Source organism: Drosophila suzukii, chromosome 3 (assembly GCF_043229965.1).
Source record: "Drosophila suzukii chromosome 3, CBGP_Dsuzu_IsoJpt1.0, whole genome shotgun sequence".
Classification (NCBI taxonomy): domain Eukaryota; kingdom Metazoa; phylum Arthropoda; class Insecta; order Diptera; family Drosophilidae; genus Drosophila; species Drosophila suzukii.
The window spans coordinates 11256849-11276335 of record NC_092082.1 but is presented as its reverse complement, the minus strand read 5'-3'; the positions used below and the strand labels follow the sequence as shown (position 1 = coordinate 11276335).

The following is a 19487-nucleotide window of genomic DNA, read 5'->3' as shown; positions in this document are numbered from 1 at the left end:
AAAAATGTATCGATAGTTAGCGATAGGTCGAACCATTTAGCTACTTACAAAAAAAGCCCGCGGGAAATTTTAAAAATAAAACGTACTGCGCTCTGCGTCGAGACCCTCAACAAGCTTGAGCCGACGGAGTCCACTTACGCTAATACGTGCACTGGCCCAGGAGCAACCTACGTACTACGTAGTCACCATTCGCGCACGGGGATCCACCATATTGAGATGTGCTAGGGCTGCCGAAACCATCGGTAAATGTAAATGTGGCCGTACGCCGTACAGCTGAACTAAGAACATGGTCACCCAAGTCCGCCCACCGTGGGGGCTACGCATCTCTAACGCCGTATTGTTTATATAGTTACTAAAGCCGAACGAGAATGCAATGTGGCGATATCAGTTGCTGATAAGCACTGGATCAACCCCGCGACTTACGACCTCCAAACGATGATGACTGCGACCAAGAAACGCCTGAAGATCGTGGCGGCCGCCTCGCTGGTACTCCTGCTCCTGGTCTACCTGTACCGTGCAGTCAGTGTTTCAATGGGCAGAATATCCTCCATTTCCATTACCGCTGGCGAGGAGCTCCAGGCCCGCTGGCCGCCCACGGAAAGTCCGTTGCAGAGGAGCCTCCAGATGGCCTACGAGGAGCAGAGTTCCCTGATCCGGGAGCAGAAGGCCGAGCTGCAGCGCACCAGGGAGCACCTGACCCAGTTGGAAGAGCAGATTCGTAGCCTGCAGAGCAGTACTCCCCGCAAGTACCAGAAGGTCAAGTACCTCAATTACAAGAACCGCAAGCGCATCCTGATCACCGGCGGAGCTGGTTTCGTGGGCTCCCACCTGGTCGACGATCTGATGGTCCAGGGTCACGAGGTTATTGTGGTGGACAACTTCTTCACGGGACGCAAGCGCAACGTGGAGCACTGGCTGGGCCACGAGAACTTCGAGCTCATCCACCACGACATCGTGAATCCGCTGTTCATCGAGATCGATGAGATCTACCACCTGGCATCGCCGGCCTCGCCACCGCACTACATGTACAATCCGGTGAAGACCATCAAGACCAACACCATGGGCACCATCAATGTGCTGGGTGGGTTTTATTGTAACAAACACCAGAGATAACTAATAGAAAGCATTTTTGTTGTGTAAATAATTTCATAAAAAGGCCTGGCCAAGCGCGTGATGGCCAAAGTTCTGATAGCCAGCACTTCGGAGGTCTATGGCGATCCCACGGTGCATCCTCAGCCGGAAACCTACTGGGGCCATGTGAATCCCATCGGACCAAGAGCCTGCTATGACGAGGGAAAGCGTGTCTCCGAGACCCTAAGCTATGCGTATGCCAAACAGGTAATCTATCAACCAGTACTCCAAATGTGAGACTTCTGTGTTTCTCTTTGATCGGTATAAGTGGGAGGGGACCTAAACCAATAAACTTTATCAAACAAACAGGTTTCTATATATATTTTATATAAATATATATATTCTTATTGCTTATCAAGTAATTATGACTTAGCATTCAAAACAAAGAAAATATTTAACAATGAAAGGCCATCCAAACAAACTAAATGAGTTATGCACAGCTAATAGTATACAAACATATCAGTTTCCCAAAGCAACATTCTTGTCGAGAATCACATTCTCGAAAATCTCTGGAAAATAGCATAAACCAGCTGGCATCCAGAAATGTGGCAGATCTTTCCTGATTCGATCGGTAGCCGGGCAGTAAATTATCTCAATTGGAATGCCATTAATTGCTGTTCCGCTCCGATGCTTGTCACGAGATAAGATGTTCAATCGCGGGCACTGACCACATTTCTTGATCTCCACTGGCGGCAATCTGGCCACTCAAACTAATTGCTTTCGCATTGAATCTGTATCTGTAGGAAAAGGTGCAAGTGCGCGTGGCGCGGATCTTCAACACTTATGGACCCAGGATGCACATGAACGATGGACGCGTTGTGTCCAACTTTATACTGCAGGCGCTGAGGAATGAAACCATCACGGTGTATGGAAACGGCAAGCAAACCCGTTCATTTCAGTATGTATCGGATCTAGTGGACGGAATGATAGCCCTGATGGGATCCAACTATACGCAGCCGGTGAATTTGGGCAATCCCGTGGAGCAGACGATCGGCGAATTTGCCGAGATCATCAAGCAACTGGTGGGCGGGCCAAGTGTGATAAAGCAAACGAAAGCCGTGGAGGATGATCCGCAGCGCAGGAAACCGGACATCACTCGGGCCCGGCAGTATCTACATTGGGAGCCCAAGGTTCCCCTTGAGACTGGACTGCAGCGGACCATTTCCTACTTCCGCAACGAACTGGCGCGAAGCGACCGCTTCCAGGAGAGCTCCAACAAGTACTTCGACACACCGTAATACAACACCGTAGCATTAATTGGGTCTAGCTTTAGTTGGTGATGATGCAACGTCTCTAGTCTGCAACTGTAAATATGACCATCGATAGTACTAATTGTAAGCCTGTAGGATCACGCGATATTTTTTACATCATGAGAATGGTTCCGTGTGTAAAGTTTTCGGATATATATAACGAATAGACATAGTGTTAGTGGTAAGGAATCGGGAGCCACTAACGTACAAATGCGGTCAAATTTGTAGCTCTAAAAATTGGGGAATATAATTTCATAAAGTATTTGGATATATAACAAATTCACATTTATTAAAATCACATGCAAAACCACTAATATAACATAATTATTTTTGAAAAGCTAAAAGAACGGGACATAAATCCCAAACGAAACAGTGAATTAAAGAATATCGTTTAGACTATGTTGTATTTAAAGTGCTATTTCATTTGACCGCAAGTGTACCGCATAATCAAACAAAATCACTGGGATACATGAAACTGACAAACAGTATATAATCCATTGTAATATTTCTACTATTGTACATTAGAAGAGCCTAAAAGTTTCCAAATTTCATCAGAGGGTTATGAATCGCATATCAAGACCAGTGAGAATTAATTTGAACAAATTATTGGAGAACTGTGACTCATTTACAATGGTGGACGAACAACACCTCTGCGCCTTAATCCAGCGTCAATACGCCGCGATTCTAGGCTTAAGTAGGGTTTTGAGTTGCTGTAGTTTGTAGGTCATTAAAAGAGTTTTTTCTCTGCGAACTTATCTTACCCGACAAGTATTTTACTATCTATGTACATGGCTTATCCTAAGCTTAATCTACGCTAGTATACGTCCAACTTAAGATTATATTTGCACCTTTGCTTATCAGCTAGATCAACTAGATTGGCCGCTCGCACGGTCCGTTTCACCTGGCCAGCGGTTCGAGCATCTCGAGGAACAGTTTCTTCATCGTGATGACTTCATCGCGAGCTATTCCCCGCCAGAATCGCCGCAGGATGTCATCCGCCTGCCGCAGCGAAGGCAGCAGGAGGAGCAACTGCTGCTGATGCGACACCGCCGACGAATGCCGCAGCAAGTAGACGACGTCGTTAAGGGAATTGAGAATCGTATCGCGGAAGGCGCGCAGCGAACTCTGATCATCTAGCAGGATGTCGCAGTTGGCCAGCAGCAGCGCCTTCAGCAGGTAGTACTCTTCCCTCCGTGGCGAAATCCGCTCCATGCGCTGCGCAATCTGCACACAATGATAGTAGAACTCCGTGTAGCCGCATTCCTTGGCCAACAGTTCGTCCATCCAGACGTCCGTGGCGAAGCACAGCTTGCCATTAAACGGCAGCGACCGAAAGGTCAGCTGGAGAGTCAGAATCTCGGCCCACGACACCTGCAGCAGTTTCATCTGGTCGTTGAGGGGTAGCTCTATAAAACCAGGGATCTGCTTGGCCCAGCCAATTACGCTAACCAGCTCCTTGTCGTAAATATCGCTCAGCACGCTCAGTATCTCATTGGGATCATTGTTATTGTTGTTCTGGAAAATGCAAGTCCCGTTGGGCGTGACTCCAACGCTGGACTCTAGTTTGATGCTGCCCGAGGAGGATGAGGCCTCATCATTAGCAATGGTAGTTGTGTGCACTTGGGGTGGCGGCGTCTGAACAATCAAAGCATCCGGCTCGTATGAGTTGAGCACCTCCAGGATCTTCACATCGCACAGCGAGGTGGTGTTAGATTGGTAGAGCAGCTGCATAGTTTGGTATGAGTTAGAGACGGGATTCCGCCGGTATTTCTGCCGCCCACCACGAACTCGATCCAAACGCACACCCTCCTAAAACGCAAAGAAGCAATTAGTACTTAATAGTTTTCGCTCTGATCTCAGGAATTACCTTGAGCATGCCCATGAGCAGGCACTTCTGGAAGCGACACGCCTGGCAGGCCTTGCGTCTTCGCTTGTTGATCTCGCACTCGTTGTTCGCCGGGCAGGTATACTCGATATTGCCCTGGATGGTGCGTTTAAAGAATGCCTTGCAGGCCTCGCAGCTGGCAACGCCGTAGTGGAATCCACTGGCCACATCGCCGCAAACCAAGCACAGCCGGCGGAGCTCATCCCTCACGGATCCGGAACCTGTTCCGGCACTGGCATTGGTGGCATTTCCTCCACTGGGGCCGCCCCCTCCTCCTCCTCCGCCGCCTCCACTGGTGCCACTTCCGGCTCCACCGCCCTTCAGACTATCGCCATCGTTGCTTAAGGATACGTTGTGCAGATCGCAGGAGAGGGAGGTCGTAGAGCTGCAGAGTTGCCTCTCCGGTGAAACCGAAGGCGAGGACTTCATGCCGTTGGTGACACTCTGCGTGGCCGTTGACTTTGAACTGGGACTAAAGCATGAGGCTCCGCCGCCGGCCGAAGAAGTGTCCACCTCCTGCTTGATGTGCAAGATGCTGACGCCGTCGGACATATTCGAGCCTTGGCTGTGGGAAAAAAAGATTTTGGAGGTCATACAAATGCGTTAAGTTTTTACTAGATTATGGACGCAGACTTAAAATTAAATGGAGGAATCGGATTCGGTTGCTCTAATTTCCATTTTTCTAAAGTTTCTCTTCTAAATATTGCCTTGTATATGTATATTTTATATACATACATAGGTTATAAACTATTATGTTGATAAATATTCCATGTTTTCAAAAAAAGCTCAAGCCCCAGAATAACAGAGACACATATACATACAAATTTTAATACAATATTTTGTTGTATTATCATAGAAGTATGCGATGACTATTTTAATCACGGGTTAACAAAACAGAATAGCCTCAGTAAAAACTATAAGAAATAAATACATTAAGATTTTAAACATGCAAAAAGGGGAGACGTTTTTTAACATCGTTCAATAACTGCATCACATATTGGAATTTATTTTCACTTAATTAACTTACAGATCAGGTAAAAATAAAGAACTAAAGGGTTAAAAATATGGGAAACACGTTTAAATTCGTCGAATCACCGCGATAGAGATCGCTCTTTCTAAATGTCAAATAGTACGCGCTGCACAGTGGTAAGCTCTGCCCCCAAAACCGGGAACTTTGAAATTCCAACGTTGTTATCAGCACTTATGAATGGGTTTATCAAGTTTGCCCACTGTGCTGGCTAGTCGCACGAAACTTGGTCACGGAATTCTTAATGAATGCAAAATTGTATTGTAATTGTAATTAAGCCGAGCGACCAGCAAAACAATGCAGCAGACAGCTTAGTGCAATGGTTTGTGATCGTCGATCCAAAATGTGAAAGCTCGATGGCGTACCCTTCTCCTGCGTAGAACTTCATCGGTGGTCGTGGAAAAGTACGGAACAGAACTGAGCTGAAAAAACCGAAGTACCGAGCACCGGGAGTGCGATAATGGTACTGTGCGTGGAGTACCTTCCAGCTAACGGTACTACAAATCACGACGCACAGTGCTGACATTGATTAGGCAAAAGCGAAACAAATTAAAAATGGAAGGCGATGGTGGGGAGATCGAAGGGCGAATACTCTTATGGATAAGTTATAATGATATTCTGTATACTATATCTGATTTTGAATTATGTATAAGTATACATACGAAGTTGCCAAAAACACTGAGTTGTTACCCAAGGTGTTGCTATTTAAATTTGCAATATCATTATTAATAAGCATATATCTAGCTCATATACTATGGGTTAACTTATGAATAGAGCGCTAGCGACTAGGTCCTTCGGCTCGTATCAACAAATAAAAATTTAATTGTTAGTTTTTAGCGAGTTTTATAAATTAAGGAATATCATTGAATTGGTTTATAATAATATTTATTCTTGAATATCATTGAATGGATTAATGTTAATGTGTTCAATAATATCCCTTAATCAGCCTATTAATTCCCATTTTTAAACATTTTATTTTGATAATAGACATGAAAATGTTTCCTCTGTCTGGGATAAAAGAGTCGTATCAGATTATATCACTTTCGAGGGGTTCTTTTAGAAGTAGTATATTGGTCCCGAGAACTGAGGGGTATCAACAATCTATCCAAGGCAACAAGACCCCTCGAAAGGGTATAAAACGCGCGCTGGCAAAGACAATACAATGGGGGGTGTACCAAGTAGTGGCGTGCTAAGTAGACGGACGACGACATCAGCCAGGTTGCAGATGAAAGATAAGCACTCTTGCCTTATCAGCCCCCTGGTAGCCTGGAAGCCAGGCCAGCCAGATTATGGCCCAAGGTGGGCCTGTCCGTATCTGTTTACATACTTACATAAAACTGTTTTGAGGATCTTTTGTGTAATCAGCTCTACTTCAGCGCGGCAGAAACGTCAATACATATCGGCCCCCTCGACCGTCTATATGTATTTATTTTGGTCCGATTCGAGCACCTTGTTATTGCTTTTGATTTCGTTTGTGTGCATGTTTTGAAATATGAATCTTTTAGTGTTTATTTCTAGTTATATTCACAGCTTTTATTGCTACTACTGGGCATCGTGGCTTTTGGCGACCGATTTTATTGCACTCTCCATAAGATTGTGCGAGCGATGCAGACAGCAGCATCTGCATCGATTTTGTGCGGCTGGATTTGGTTATAGCAATTAGGCAAGGCACGAAATGTCTCTTTGCACGGGCAAATGTCACATTATTGAGATGGTATTTATTGTCTGCATCCTGTTTCCGCTAGTTTCCGCACAGATATTTGCATATTGGAAAGATTAAAATGTAATTTTTTTTGTGAACCAGACCTGACCAGGGATGTCAATGGCTAGACTACCTGGCCAGGGATGCACACAACACTGGTTCGCGCTCATGACTCGGTGGTTCATTTAAAAGCAAGGAACCACCATTTTTTAAATGTTTTTATTAAAATAATTTACATTATTCGTAAACTTTTGTTTATTGTTGTATGTAAAAAATCTTAATCCATACATAACTCAAGAAATTTCAATTTTTATTTGGAACTAATTTTTTAGTAAACTGCTTTCGTAAGTTTTATAAATAGTTGATACAAGTTTCACTTACTTAAAAATTTAAAAAATTGACTAATATTTACCATTTCTTTTTTAATTGTGGAATAATTATTTTTTAGACATCATCAAGGGAAAACTCTTTTACTTAGTTGTCAAAATGCTGATTTCAATTTAACTATTCAGCGTATAGATAACTCCAAGAGAGAGATTAGGTTTTTGCCAAAGAATTTTTTTGAGCTATATCAATTTATGCAAACGAGTGTGCTGTTTTTTTCTGTGTAGCAGACCCCTTCCAACACTGGCGATTGCAACTCTGCATTTCGACTCGCACTCCCTGGTTCCCTCTGTTGCTGTTCAACTTGTCTTTGTGTGGGTGCTGGGTGCTGGTGTGCGTGCGAGTGTGTGCAAAAACAGAGTAAAAACAATTGCGCGACAAGAAATCCAAATATCATTAAATATTACGTAGCTTCAGTTAAGTAAACGTCTTTCAGCCAACCACTAGTCGTCGGCGGTGTCCTGCGAATATCGAAAGGTCCGAAACAGAGGAGATAGCGTTACAAAGAGGTAAAAATAAACGATTCCCAGTCACGTATTGTATATTTCGCAAGCGAGTGTGTGTGTGTTTTGTTTGTTGTTGTTGGTTTTATCAGCAGCCCCAAAAAGTGTACACACACTCGTGCATAGTTTGTTATTGTATTTATTAACATATATTTATTGCTTTGGCCCACGCTTTGTTTGCGCCATTCGCCATTCCGTAACGCGCCGTCGGGAAGTTGGAATATATCCATGATATCCATAGAGTAGCTAACAAAGCCACCGATTAACGCCCAATCTGTTGCAGGACCTCAGCCCCTCCCACACAGCCACCATGATGAGCCTGCTCGGGCGCCCCGATGTGGATGCGGGCGAAGTGTTCGTCAACTTCAACCAGAACATAACGTAAGTGACAGTGGACATCCGATAAGGGAGACAATGAAAGAGTTGGGTTTAATTGGGAAATCCTGCGACATTAAATAGTTTACATTTCAATTGAGCGCTGAGTGTTTAAAAATCCACAGTTAAATTTTTTTTAATTGTCAAAAAAATGTCCCTAGTACTTCCATTTTTATTTAAAAGAATACGTATTACTCAAGCTAAAAATAAAAATGAAAATGATACATATTTAATGTAATATTTATGCATGCTTTAAAAATGAATCCGATAACATATAACATAATTTTTGGTTCAATGCCTTGTCTGAAAATTAATAGATAACAGATAAGTAAAACCCCCCTTAGGGGCCCTTATCAACATTCTATAAATATAAATTAATATAAATTCGATTTTAAATATACAACTGGAACAAGGCAGATTATTATTTACTTATTCTTATATTTAAAATGTTGTTCCTAAGACCTTTATAGATTAACAAACATTGGTAAAGGTTTATTTATATTTCTTTAAACAGCAATGCTTAAAACAATTAAAGATTAGGTTTTCGGTCAATATTAAATAAAAAGTTACTTTTATTTTTAATGAAAAAGTAGGGCTTAGGAAAATATTTTCCCTTAAAATTTGCCCAATGACTCATAGTTCCTTCTAATCCAATTAACAGTCCCTCGATTAACTCCACTTATAACTGGAAATCGTAATCATACTTGTGGCACTTTCAGTTCTCTGGCCGTGGCCACCAGCGGCGGCTACAGCCTTTACAGCCTGGGATCCGTGGACTCCACGCTGGACAAGATCTACCACACAAGGAGCGACGAGCTTTTCCTCATCGAACGTCTATTTGAGAGTTCCCTAGTGGCTATAGTTTCCCAGCGAGCTCCGCGCAAGCTGAAGGTGTGCCACTTCAAGAAGCAGAGCGAGATCTGCAATTACTCGTATGCAAACACAATTCTGGCGGTGAAGCTCAATCGTGAGCGATTAATTGTGTGCTTGGAGGAGTCGCTGTACATCCACAACATCCAGGACATGAAAGTGGTACACACCATCCGCGACACGCCGTGCAATCCCCAGGGCCTGTGCGCCCTCTCCTCCTCCTCGGAGCACTGCTATTTGGCCTATCCAGGCAGCGTGACCGCCGGTGAGGTTCAGATCTTCGATGCCATCAACTTGCACGCCAAGACCATGATTCCCGCCCACGACACACCGCTGGCTGCTCTGGCCTTCAGTCCCTCGGGCACGGAGATTGCCACGGCAAGCGAGCGCGGCACGGTGATCCGGGTCTTCAGCTCTCAGGACGGCAGCCGGCTCTTTGAACTGCGACGGGGACTAAAGCGCTGTGTGTCCATCGTTTCGCTGTCTTTCAGCACGTGCGCCGAGTATCTGGTGTCCAGCTCCAACACGGAGACGGTGCACATCTTCCGGCTGGATCGCAGTGCCACGGAGACAGCCGAAGGCCATGGCGGAAAGCAGTCGAGCGACGACTGGATGGGGTAAGTGGTGTTGGATTCGGATAGCTCAACTTCTGTTTTGTAGCGTTGTAGATAGTTGTACTTACTGCACTGTGCGGTTATGGCTAAAGGTCAATTATAAAGGTGTGGGTGTTCTGTACATAATCGATGTTACCTCTCAAATTACTACGTTTCGTACCAAACCCATCCACTATCATCCATGGCTTTTTGTGTCGAGCATTTTTGCGTTTAAGTCAATAAATATTAAAATCAAACATCCTAACCAACCTGAAGAATCAAAATCAAACGTTATCATATCCATGTAAAAATCCATTTGGTCCCATTATATTGAGCTTCACTATATTGAGTCATTGTGGATCCATTTGAAATGTTATTTGTACCGACAAATTCTTATACACATTTTTCATTAATTTAAAATTGATTTAAAAAGATGAATTTTTATTTTAAAACATTGTCTCTAATACAGAATCATTTCGTCGACAATCTGAGTTTAAATAATACCTTAAAAAGCCAGAACAATGAATAAATACAAGGGATCTTAAAATTTGTGTAGTACAAATCTGATAAAAAAGCTAATTAAATTTGATGAACGCCATTTGGAAGACCGGACTGGGTCAAAGTATCTTTTAAATAGGGCTTATTACTTTTTGATTTTCTTCTATTTCTCGTGTGGCACTTGACATTTATCTATTTTTCTTTTCTTTCATTTTGCGAAACCACCAAACACGAACCAACCAACCACCTCAACAACAACAACCACAACTCAACCACTCACCAAATCTACTCTCTCATGCAAGTTACTCGTTTTTTAGATTCTTGAGCAAAACGGTCACCAGCTACCTGCCCACGCAGGTGACCGACGTGTTTAGCCAGGGCCGGGCCTTTGCCTCGGTCACTTTGCCGGAGGCGGGAGTGCGAAGGATGTGCGCCATTACCACGATACAGAAGCAGCTAAGGTGAGTCTTGGATCGGTACTCGGACTGCAGGTCAATTTGCACAGCAAATGTGAAAAAATGCCATAGCACGCTACCTAGATCAGGACCTTTTCACGTATTTCCAAACAAATGTGTAATAAAGCTAGGTAGGATCCTTAAGTTATAAATACCAGTATTCATTTTCTGAGACAAATATTGATCTGTTTTCTACCTATCTGTTTTCTCTTCTTTGAGCAAAAATACTAAGAATTTCTACTCTTGTATGATACCAACAAAAGATAATAGTTCTAAAGAAATATTCTTAGAAAATTAGGAATTATTATAAAATCGAATTATTATAAAACGGTGAATCAATTGCCATTTGCCCTGCCAACAAACATACGTCAGATACTAACTCTTGTTCTTCTCACCTTTCCAGACTGCTGATTGCCTCGCAGGATGGGTACTTGTACGTGTACTCCATTCCCACCGTCGAGGGCGCAGAGTGTCAGCTGATAAAGAGGCACGACCTGCGGCTGGAGGACCACTACGCCATGGATATCAAAGGTGCATAAACAGTTCGCTTCTCGCACACACTCCACACTCACACACATCCCAACCAAACCCACAATCGAAACAAATTCTCTAGTTGATTCACCTCAAACTCTAGGCCTGAACAGTGGCGTGAGCATCGGCGGAGCAGCCGGCGTTCCGCCTGGTGGTGCAGGTGCAGTCGGAGCAAGCGCCGGCGGGAGTGGTGGTGATGGCAAGTCGGCAACTCCTGTTTCCGGTGGCGGTGGTGGCGACAAACCAGGCGGCTCCTATGCGTCGGCCGTGAAGGGAGACGAGCCAGCCGGACCCTCCTCCTCCTCCGCCTAGACAAGGATAATGATAAAGAACACAAGAGATGCAGAGATGGTAAACGAAACTCACTCCTCAAAGTACTACGGACGATGATGCAAAGTGATTGCGATGATGCTTGGCGACTGGCGACGGCGGCGATGATGATGATGATTTAGCGACGGTGGCTCTGTGGCGTCAAGCGTATTTAAGTAAATAAATAGGTCATAGACTTAATTTAGCTCTTAACGTTGTCAGCGATGATTCTTCCTCGTTTTGTACCAGCAACAATTCCTTTGTACCGCCTCTCCCTACCCAAGCAATTTTTTTAGTTTTAAGCCCCGTTCCTGGCGCTGCCATTGGAATAGGAAATGCTTTTGTCATACACTCCTAAGTTAGTTGTTAATTAATAATTTAATACGATTTTTAGATTGGCTTTGATATTTGAGTTGCCTGCTTTTTATATAAAATAAACGGCCTTTGCAAATTAGTTTTATTTTTTCGCATATCAACCCCTCATCCCTTGACAATCCACCGAACTCGATTTAAATGTAAAGTTCTCGCCTAGCTATTGTTTAATCATATCGAAATATCTCGGATTAAGCACATCACCACACATACACCCATGTATTTCATCTTCAATTTGAAATCAAACATTCAGCAAACGACAGATGAGTGAAAAAAAAATTCGAAAAATTCGGAGTGCTATGGAGGAACAATTTTCGGCATATATATGAATAGGATATATTTTGTACAAAGTCAAATATTTTAGATCATAATATTTAAAAGGAAAACAGTTTACAAAAGAAACTCATACGCTACTTTATTGTATTCAATAAATTATTTGAATTAAAATGTGTCGAATCTGGGCATTTTTGGTGTTGTCTGCGTAATATCTGTAAATGTAGTATTAAATACTTTATAATCTAAAATTCCTGCTGAACAATCAATATTCAAAAGGATTATTTAAATAATAATTTGGCGGGAAAACCGTTAAATTTGAGGGGTTGTTGAACACTGACTAGATATCGATATCGATAGGCTGTACATCTTAAGTGCGGCATCGGGTTTCGCCCATCACTAAGCAGCGGTGCCAAAAACGAAAACAGCGGAAAAAGTTTATGTCAAACAAATCGCGAGAAATACGAGAAATAAATAAAGTATAGATACTCCCCGGACGCGCGAGATGAAGGAGAACAACAAGATCCTCCAGCTCATCTATGTGGCGTGGCGCGAGCGCTGGTCGGACTCCCAGTGGGGCATCAACATTAAAAAGGCAAGGCAAATGCACCCAACGATCAATATTCATGTCTGGGTCAATATATTATAAACGGAATCAACCTGTGCATTGAGAATTTTAAGAGCTCAAGAGCCCGCCTCCTTGCCTTTGGCCTTGGGCTCGAAAACAGGATCCTCTGCCTGGGACAGGGCCAGAACGAGTTGTCGCTGCTTCACGGAGAGATTCCGGGGAATGCGCACCTTGAGCGTGACGATGTGGTTGCCCACGCCCTCCTTGGAGCGCACGCCCTTTCCCTTAAGCAGCACCTGAGTATGCGACTGGGTGCCCGGCTCCACCCGCAGCTCCACGCTCTCGTACAGGCCGCGCACATGGAATGTGCCGCCCAGGATGGCCTCCGAAATGTTGAGGTGCTTGTCCGTCAGGATGTCGTTGCCCACGCGCCGGAAGTAGTCGCTTTCGGGCACCGTCAGGCGGTATGTAACCTGTTGCTTGGTTGCCGGATTCACGAGGCTAACCACATCCCCGTCCCGCGATCCGGCTGGCACAGTCACCATCACATCCACGCTGGACACCACGAATCCCCGATTCGCACAGGTTTCGCAGTCGTTGCGATTCGTGAACCGCTTGCCCTTGCACTGCGTGCACGTGTTCACCGACGAGAAAGTGGCCGTTTTGGTGGTCACCTTTCCGGTTCCATTGCAACGCCGACACGGCTCCTTGCCCACATCCCGGTGCGCCATCAGCTGCGACTTGCCCTTGCAGGTCTCGCACTTTCGCAGGTAGCGCAGATCCATCCGCTTCTTGCAGCCCACAGTCGCCTCCATGAAGTCAAGTGGCAGATCAAACTCGTTGTTCTTCAGTTTGTTGATCTCTGAAAAGGATTTTAAGGGAGTATTAATTAACCAGTTGTATCCCCTTCCTTACCATCATTAGCCGTCTTATCCGAGTCGAACTTCTTGGCCTCCTCGAGGTCCACATTCATGGGATTGCCCGCCTGCTCGAGAAAGGCGCGTTCGTCTTTGATTCCGCCCAGCTGGTCATACTCCAAGCGCTTCGTCTCGTCAGTGAGAATGTTGTAAGCATTGGATAGCTCCTGAAAGTGCTTCAGCTTTTGCTCCGAGTGTGAAGAGTCTGGGTGATAGCGCTTGGCCAGCGCATAGAAGGCTGATCGGATCTGCTGAATAGAGGCGTGCCTGTTGACGCCCAGCACTTTGTAATAGTAGTCCTTGGGCATGCCGCGACCTTGCGAGGACTTAATGGCCGGAGAGGTCACCTGTTGGGGCGTTGATCCCGCTGCCGGTCGCTTCGCCTCCCGTTGGCGATCTGGATAGTAGGCCTGTTTCGTGGTCCTGAATTGATATTGACTGACCAACCGCATCCAGATCCAGCAGGCGGCGACAGCGGGAGCACGATCCAACTCCAGGCCAGGTCCTGCAGTCCTCCTGCAGCCCCCCGTCGCCGCTCCGCCGATCAAAGTGCTCAGTGCGTCCCCGGTACAGCGAAATAATTTTAAACGAAACATTACTGGTCGCGTAACAAAGAGTGCAACTTTGTATGATAATATATAAGTGGAAATCCTAACTCGATGTACTAGTTGTATTGTATATGTATTATTTTATGGGAATATGACCCCTTTATTGTGTGGGAGTTTGATAGGAAAAGCAAATGTTTCATCGTCAGCACTGTAGTCTAATTTGCTCCTCTTCCTGTTTTCAGGTGCTGCCAAGGGGAGTCAGTGGAGATGTGTACAATCTGGCGGATTGTCTGATGCAGCAGGCACTCATTGGCTCCACAGCAAATCCGGTGAGAAAAATGGTTGATAAAATAACGTAGCTTATTTATTGTTTAAACCATTTAATCCTTTCTAGTTGGTTCTTAATTACCTGAAGCACTCGCTGTGCGCCCATCTCGTCTCGCATGCCGCTGTCCTCCGTTGCATTGCCAAATATGACAAATTGGAGCGTGTTTATTGCATTACAGCGCTCCTAGAATTTCTGGCCAGCATTGTGGACGGTGTTACCTGCCGGTAAGTTTTTAGCGCCTATAAGTGCTTTTTTTACTAATCTGTAACTTAACTTTTTCAGCATCAAATCTGAGGAAGCTGTGCTGCCCAGCTCCGTGGTCCACTTGGTCTACTGGCTGTTCCAAATCTTTGCCAGAACTGTGCAACATTATGAACTCTATGGCGAGATTAGCGCAGAGCAATCGTACATGCTGGACCAGACCTGCGTGGTAATCGACCGCCTAAGCCAGCAGCAATTTCTGCTCTCCATGCTGTACGTGGGTTGCCACGAAGAGCTCGAAATATGCGGACGGATTCGGGATAAGTACGCCAACATCAAGGGATCGTTGACGAACTCCAACTTCACTCTTAATGCGCCAAGCGTTGAACAGCAGCTTCAGCAATTGGCCTACATTGAAGCCAAACACCTGGACATGCAGTCATTGAATTCACCGCCAACGCTGGAAAAGATCTCGTGCTGTGTGCAACCGTTGTTGGCGGTGGAAGTGCTGCTCAATCCTTGCAAGGACACTAGCTATTACGTGGCCGAGTTGCAGATGCTGCAGCGATTGAAAAGGTACTCCAACACACGCCTCTTCTACGAAATCATTCGTGCTGGATTCCTCACGCTAAGCAATGTTGCGGATACCAGTCCGGACACCATGTGGGGTGCCTTTATGTTCTTTAAGATGCCGCACATCATCAAGCAGCTGCACGCTCTGCAGCGGATTCCCGGAGAGCAACCACCGCCGGCAGATTACATACCCGAGTTGGTTGAGGCCTTGGAGCTGCTCATCGAGGATAACCTGCTGCTGGACTTCATGGACACCAAGTGCTCGTGCAATATGATCGAGTTCCTCCTGAATGACTGGACCAAGCAGCAGCTTGTCAATGATGTCCATGTGAAAAAGTTCGCCAGTCAGAGGTTAGTCGAGAAATAATTCATTTTGTGTACCAATCTTGATATCTTTTTTTTTTTAAATCCCCACCAGGGAGGCCGCCTCTCAGCTACTGAAAAAATGCGATAATGGCCAACAAACTCCCTCCAACATCAATTTCATCAAGCGTGCAGAGGTTCCGCTTTCTGGAGTGCTGAAGACGCTGTGCACCAACAAGGTTCAGGATATGGTGAATGTCCTCTGCCAGGTGCCGGTGGGCAACAGCTTCGAGTTGATTCTTTCGGTGGCCACCGTCGAAGGACGCCTTAAGACATTCGTCTCCCGCCTGATCCAGTGCAACGAGAACTCGAAACCAGTTCCGGGCGAGCTGGGAAAGCTGTGCGTAATCCGCTCAACGCTGTTTGATGTATCATTTCTTATGTTGACCAGCATTGTGCAGACCTATGGATCGGATGTACTTAAATTCCTTAACATTTAGATTATCTGAAATATTAATGAGGTATTGTTTATTTCAGGTCGTCCTATCGGAGCGTGGTGACTCCTTCTTTGAGAAATGGGTGCGAGAGTGCATGGTAGAAAGGAATAAGCTAAAGAACCCGCGCCAAATCCTTGCCCTTTGCGACGAAAGTATTGTTGATGAGCTTCTGCTTAGTTTGAGCAAACCAGAGGCTGCGCAGTTAAAGCCAAGCAGCCTGAGTTGGCAAGAGACCTGCTTAAATTTGCCGGGGGTGCTCCATCATGTGCTCATAGCCTGGGAGCAGGAGACCCTTTCTTCGGCGGATGTAAAAAGTATTCTGGACAATATAAAGCGGCGGCTTTTCAGCTTTTCTGTTTGCGCCACTAGTTTCCTGTGTGCCTATATGTATTCGGTGAAGGAAACAGAGCTTCTGAAGCCACTCAACATGATTCAGCAGTTCTTGGCGCCGTTGACTAGCGAGGAACTGTCCAGCCAAGAAAATGCCAAGGAGCGGCTAGCTTTATCTTATCAGATCATCAGAAAAATGCAACACGATGTGCATCCTGCCCCAAGCACCAAATCCCGCCTGATTTCACACTCCCCGCTGGTCGAGCAGTTCCGGGAGGTGTGGCGAACCGTAATCGATGCTGGTCACCTGCCCGTTCGCGCCGCTCAGTCACTGGAATCGCTGCTGCTGGCCGGCGGAGCGGCGTGGCTGTCCACGCAGCTGGTGGAGCAACTGCTGGCCTGCAAGTACACAAGGGATATGTCTCGAACGATGGATGTGGTGTTTGCCGTGATGCACCTTGACATCGAGAAGACCACGGAGGCGCTGCTGCAGTACGTGGTGGCTCCACTTATACTCCGTCGACAAGGGTAAATATAAATCCATACATTAAGAGTAGCCTTTTGCTTTAATATGCAACTTTAAATGCCTATAAGTCCTAGAGTCCTAGCATCACTTAAAGAAAACTGCTCAAAGATTCTTACATATTTGTATGTTACATTGTTTATTTATATGCAAAGAATTTAACTCGTGGCGATTTAAAAAGAAGAGATGAAATTGCGATTGTAGAACTTTTCCTTATAACTTGATCTTTTGTCAATTTTAGTGAGGACATCAATGAGCCCCAATCTCTGGTACTGGCCCGCCTGTGTGTATACTGTATTATTTCCTGCCTGGAAGCCCGCAAAGGAAATGCCTCGGCTTTAACGGGCATGAAGAAACGATCGAGATCCCATGACGAGGAGGAACTGGCATCCAATGCAGCCAAAGTGCGCAAGGTGATTGGTGATGGCAGCGACAACTCCAGCGATTTTACTGATGGAGCAGCCGGTGCTGGTTTCGGAGCTCTACTGGGATCCACGTCCGCCACCGAACTGCGGACCACACCACTTACACTAAGAGAACCTCTGCAGACGAGCGTGCAACACATTTTCGGAGTATTCGTGCAGTTTGTCAGTGGAGATGAATTGTCGCCCAAGGCCGTTTTTGTCTATCAGTTCATCTCGCTGCTGGTGGAATGCGGTGGCGAGCGGGTAGCACCCGTTCTGCGCCTGCTGCCTACCAACCTGGTGCAGCAGCTGCTCAAGGTTCTGGTGACCGACGACATACGAGTGGGTCTAATAAGCAGACTTTACGACCTGAGACTCCAGGCAGGAAGGCTGTCGGCGGTGGCCGATTTGTGTCTGTGGCGGAACATGCAGATGGCCAGGCACAGCATACACCTGTGAGGAATTTCGAGAAGTGCCTCTCCAGGCGAGCCAATTAAGATTAAGAGACGGGCGGGCGAAATTGCTAAATGAATTGTATTAAAAACTAGAAATTGGTGACTCGACTCGGCTACTTCTTCGCACGCAGTGGATTTTGCTTTCGTTTATTACAATAATTTGTTGTCGCCGATTTTCGTCCGTGTTTGCATCATCATCATCATCATCTTCTCCAGTTAGCGGGTGTAGGGAGGGGTGTATGGGCAGGCTTAAAGTAAGAGACCGGATTCCCTATATCACTTGAGCAGACAGCACTCGAAGTAGGTCTCGCCCACACAGCCGCCGCGCATCGCCTTTTTCACATTGCTCTCGAATTGGCGGCGATTGGTCTGCAGGACGTCGGCCGCTTCCTTGTTGAGCGGATCCTCGGGATTGGGTTCCTGCAAGCAGTAAATTGGGGTGTATTAGAATATATTAAACGATAGTTTAAGCTTATTTTAAAATCCTTAAATTGCCTTCTGTTTTAATCTCATTTATTTAATTTTGTTCTTGTAAAATAAATATAATATTTTAAGGAAAAAAAAACCAAAAGTGAGGTTGTTTAAAATGTCTTTTGGATTAATTTTGATAAAATAATTAAAATGGATCCTAAACCTGTCTTTCGAGATATCCCAAAAACTCCATTATTTAATGTTAGATCAAAAATATGAAGACTAATACTCTGCAAATAGAGTGCAGTCTTTATCTTAAGAATTTTCCTTATGACGCATACGAACCAAAAATAAAAACTGCAAGCCATAGACGATGGAGTTGATGTTCAGCACTGGGTTCCAGTCCTCGCGCAGAATGTTGAGGCAGACGTTGCCCTCCAGGTCGATGTTGGGATGGTACACCTGGGTGGCGCACTTCACCTTGGGCGGCTCGTGCGGATAATTGGATCCGACGCGGAAGTTGAACACGAAGCGCCCGTCTCTGTAGAAGCCCTCGTCGGGCGAGATGATCAGCTTGAAGTTGAGCAAGTCATCGGGATCGGGAAAGTCTGTGGCGCAAGTGTTTGGCAGGTTCAGTTCGTTAATATCTGGGGGATGAAAGGCATCCAGAGATGGATGAATGATAGTCATAGAGAGCTGGTTAATATTCAGTGGATATCCCAGATGGCGGATATTACCTTTCTGGATGCGCAGCTGGGCAGCGGAGGATTTCTTCTGCTGACTGCCCTTTTGTTCGCCGTCTTTCTTCTGCTGCTTCAGCGTGAATAGTTTAATCATCTTGGCGTCCTCGTCTCGCTGGCGTTTCTTCTTCTGCGTTTGGCTGCGCTCGGATGTTTCGTTCTCTGTGGCACTTTTGCTGCTTAGTGGGCAGGGAGCATTGTTCGAAATGTCAGTGGTTGCTCGGCAATGGTTTGTTTGGATATTGGGCCTACCGTTTACTATAGATCTGATGTTAAAATCACTTCGAGTGCTTTCTTTCCTTTCCTTGTTTCTGTCTGGCGATGGCAGCTGCCAAGCGATAAGTATGAGTAATCGATGGTTGCGCCCGATGATAGCGATGGCCTTGGGTCGATAGTTGGGCAGTGCTGGAAGGCGGATTTGGGTTTAAGCTGGTTTCAAGCCAAATCTGAGGGTTCAAGGTTAGAGAATTTAAATATAGTCCAATAAAAAAATTACATATTTAAATATTACTAATATAAAGGTAAGATAAT

At 45.4% G+C, this 19487-nt stretch overlaps 6 protein-coding genes across 12 annotated transcripts; 3 read left to right on the top strand and 3 right to left on the bottom strand.

The window, feature by feature from the left end:
• The first annotated feature begins 330 nt into the window (after nt 1–330).
• Nucleotides 331–3141, top strand: Uxs (UDP-xylose synthase). Its single transcript, XM_017078731.4, has 3 exons — nt 331–1081; nt 1157–1338; nt 1875–3141. The coding sequence occupies exons 1-3, from the start codon at nt 436–438 to the stop codon at nt 2367–2369; spliced, it is 1323 nt and encodes a 440-aa protein (XP_016934220.1). The 5' UTR covers nt 331–435; the 3' UTR covers nt 2370–3141.
• ERR (estrogen-related receptor) lies at nt 2644–7124 on the bottom strand. 2 transcript variants are annotated; one of them, XM_070996311.1, is made up of 3 exons: nt 6625–7124; nt 4249–4831; nt 2644–4190 (listed from the first exon to the last, which is right to left on the bottom strand). In XM_070996311.1, exons 2-3 carry the CDS (start codon nt 4816–4818, stop codon nt 3279–3281), a joined length of 1482 nt encoding a protein of 493 aa, XP_070852412.1. In that variant the 5' UTR covers nt 4819–4831; nt 6625–7124; the 3' UTR covers nt 2644–3278. The 2 variants fall into 2 exon arrangements, with proteins under 2 accessions (XP_070852412.1, XP_016934212.3); XM_017078723.4 differs by lacking the exon at nt 6625–7124 and adding an exon at nt 5659–5811.
• Nucleotides 7125–7682: 558 nt separating this feature from the next.
• On the top strand, nt 7683–11967 carry Atg18a (Autophagy-related 18a). Of its 5 annotated transcripts, none has more exons than XM_017078725.4 (6): nt 7683–7888; nt 8166–8263; nt 8977–9744; nt 10521–10679; nt 11077–11204; nt 11287–11967. In XM_017078725.4, exons 2-6 carry the CDS (start codon nt 8193–8195, stop codon nt 11514–11516), a joined length of 1356 nt encoding a protein of 451 aa, XP_016934214.2. In that variant the 5' UTR covers nt 7683–7888; nt 8166–8192; the 3' UTR covers nt 11517–11967. The 5 variants fall into 5 exon arrangements, with proteins under 5 accessions (XP_016934214.2, XP_016934216.2, XP_016934215.2 ...); XM_017078727.4 differs by having other exon boundaries at nt 7684–7888; nt 11308–11967; XM_017078726.4 differs by having other exon boundaries at nt 7685–7888; nt 10536–10679.
• Nucleotides 11968–12550: 583 nt separating this feature from the next.
• Nucleotides 12551–18226, top strand: MED24 (mediator complex subunit 24). Its single transcript, XM_017078886.4, has 7 exons — nt 12551–12753; nt 14434–14520; nt 14586–14743; nt 14802–15644; nt 15712–16072; nt 16134–16951; nt 17188–18226. The coding sequence occupies exons 1-7, from the start codon at nt 12664–12666 to the stop codon at nt 17807–17809; spliced, it is 2979 nt and encodes a 992-aa protein (XP_016934375.2). The 5' UTR covers nt 12551–12663; the 3' UTR covers nt 17810–18226.
• On the bottom strand, nt 12791–14385 carry LOC108013186 (chaperone protein DnaJ). Its single transcript, XM_017078887.4, has 2 exons — nt 13642–14385; nt 12791–13588 (listed from the first exon to the last, which is right to left on the bottom strand). Exons 1-2 carry the CDS (start codon nt 14237–14239, stop codon nt 12843–12845), a joined length of 1344 nt encoding a protein of 447 aa, XP_016934376.2. The 5' UTR covers nt 14240–14385; the 3' UTR covers nt 12791–12842.
• Nucleotides 17867–19359, bottom strand: UbcE2M (NEDD8-conjugating enzyme UbcE2M). 2 transcript variants are annotated; one of them, XM_017078891.4, is made up of 4 exons: nt 19209–19359; nt 18954–19132; nt 18562–18863; nt 17867–18225 (listed from the first exon to the last, which is right to left on the bottom strand). In XM_017078891.4, exons 2-4 carry the CDS (start codon nt 19051–19053, stop codon nt 18082–18084), a joined length of 546 nt encoding a protein of 181 aa, XP_016934380.1. In that variant the 5' UTR covers nt 19054–19132; nt 19209–19359; the 3' UTR covers nt 17867–18081. The 2 variants fall into 2 exon arrangements, with proteins under 2 accessions (XP_016934380.1, XP_016934381.1); XM_017078892.4 differs by having other exon boundaries at nt 18954–19135; nt 19209–19230.
• Nucleotides 19360–19487: the final 128 nt, after the last annotated feature.

Coding starts and splice junctions, on each gene's coding strand:
- UbcE2M (XM_017078891.4), bottom strand. CDS start 19,053: ATGATTAAACTATTCACGCTGAAGCAGCAGAAGAAAGACGGCGAACAA. Junction 18,864..18,953: donor CCAGCTGCGCATCCAGAAAG/GTAATATCCGCC, acceptor TTCATCCCCCAG/ATATTAACGAACTGAACCTG. Junction 18,226..18,561: donor GCTTGCAGTTTTTATTTTTG/GTTCGTATGCGT, acceptor TACTGCTTGCAG/GAACCCAATCCCGAGGATCC.
- MED24 (XM_017078886.4), top strand. CDS start 12,664: ATGAAGGAGAACAACAAGATCCTCCAGCTCATCTATGTGGCGTGGCGC. Junction 14,744..14,801: donor GTGGACGGTGTTACCTGCCG/GTAAGTTTTTAG, acceptor TAACTTTTTCAG/CATCAAATCTGAGGAAGCTG. Junction 15,645..15,711: donor AAAAAGTTCGCCAGTCAGAG/GTTAGTCGAGAA, acceptor AATCCCCACCAG/GGAGGCCGCCTCTCAGCTAC.
- Uxs (XM_017078731.4), top strand. CDS start 436: ATGATGACTGCGACCAAGAAACGCCTGAAGATCGTGGCGGCCGCCTCG. Junction 1,082..1,156: donor GGGCACCATCAATGTGCTGG/GTGGGTTTTATT, acceptor TTTCATAAAAAG/GCCTGGCCAAGCGCGTGATG. Junction 1,339..1,874: donor GCTATGCGTATGCCAAACAG/GTAATCTATCAA, acceptor CTGTATCTGTAG/GAAAAGGTGCAAGTGCGCGT.
- Atg18a (XM_017078725.4), top strand. CDS start 8,193: ATGATGAGCCTGCTCGGGCGCCCCGATGTGGATGCGGGCGAAGTGTTC. Junction 10,680..11,076: donor ACGATACAGAAGCAGCTAAG/GTGAGTCTTGGA, acceptor TCACCTTTCCAG/ACTGCTGATTGCCTCGCAGG. Junction 11,205..11,286: donor CTACGCCATGGATATCAAAG/GTGCATAAACAG, acceptor CAAATTCTCTAG/TTGATTCACCTCAAACTCTA.
- ERR (XM_017078723.4), bottom strand. CDS start 5,681: ATGAAGTTCTACGCAGGAGAAGG. Junction 4,832..5,658: donor AAGTTCTACGCAGGAGAAGG/GTACGCCATCGA, acceptor TTTTTCCCACAG/CCAAGGCTCGAATATGTCCG. Junction 4,191..4,248: donor TGCTCATGGGCATGCTCAAG/GTAATTCCTGAG, acceptor TTTGCGTTTTAG/GAGGGTGTGCGTTTGGATCG.
- LOC108013186 (XM_017078887.4), bottom strand. CDS start 14,239: ATGTTTCGTTTAAAATTATTTCGCTGTACCGGGGACGCACTGAGCACT. Junction 13,589..13,641: donor GGATAAGACGGCTAATGATG/GTAAGGAAGGGG, acceptor AATCCTTTTCAG/AGATCAACAAACTGAAGAAC.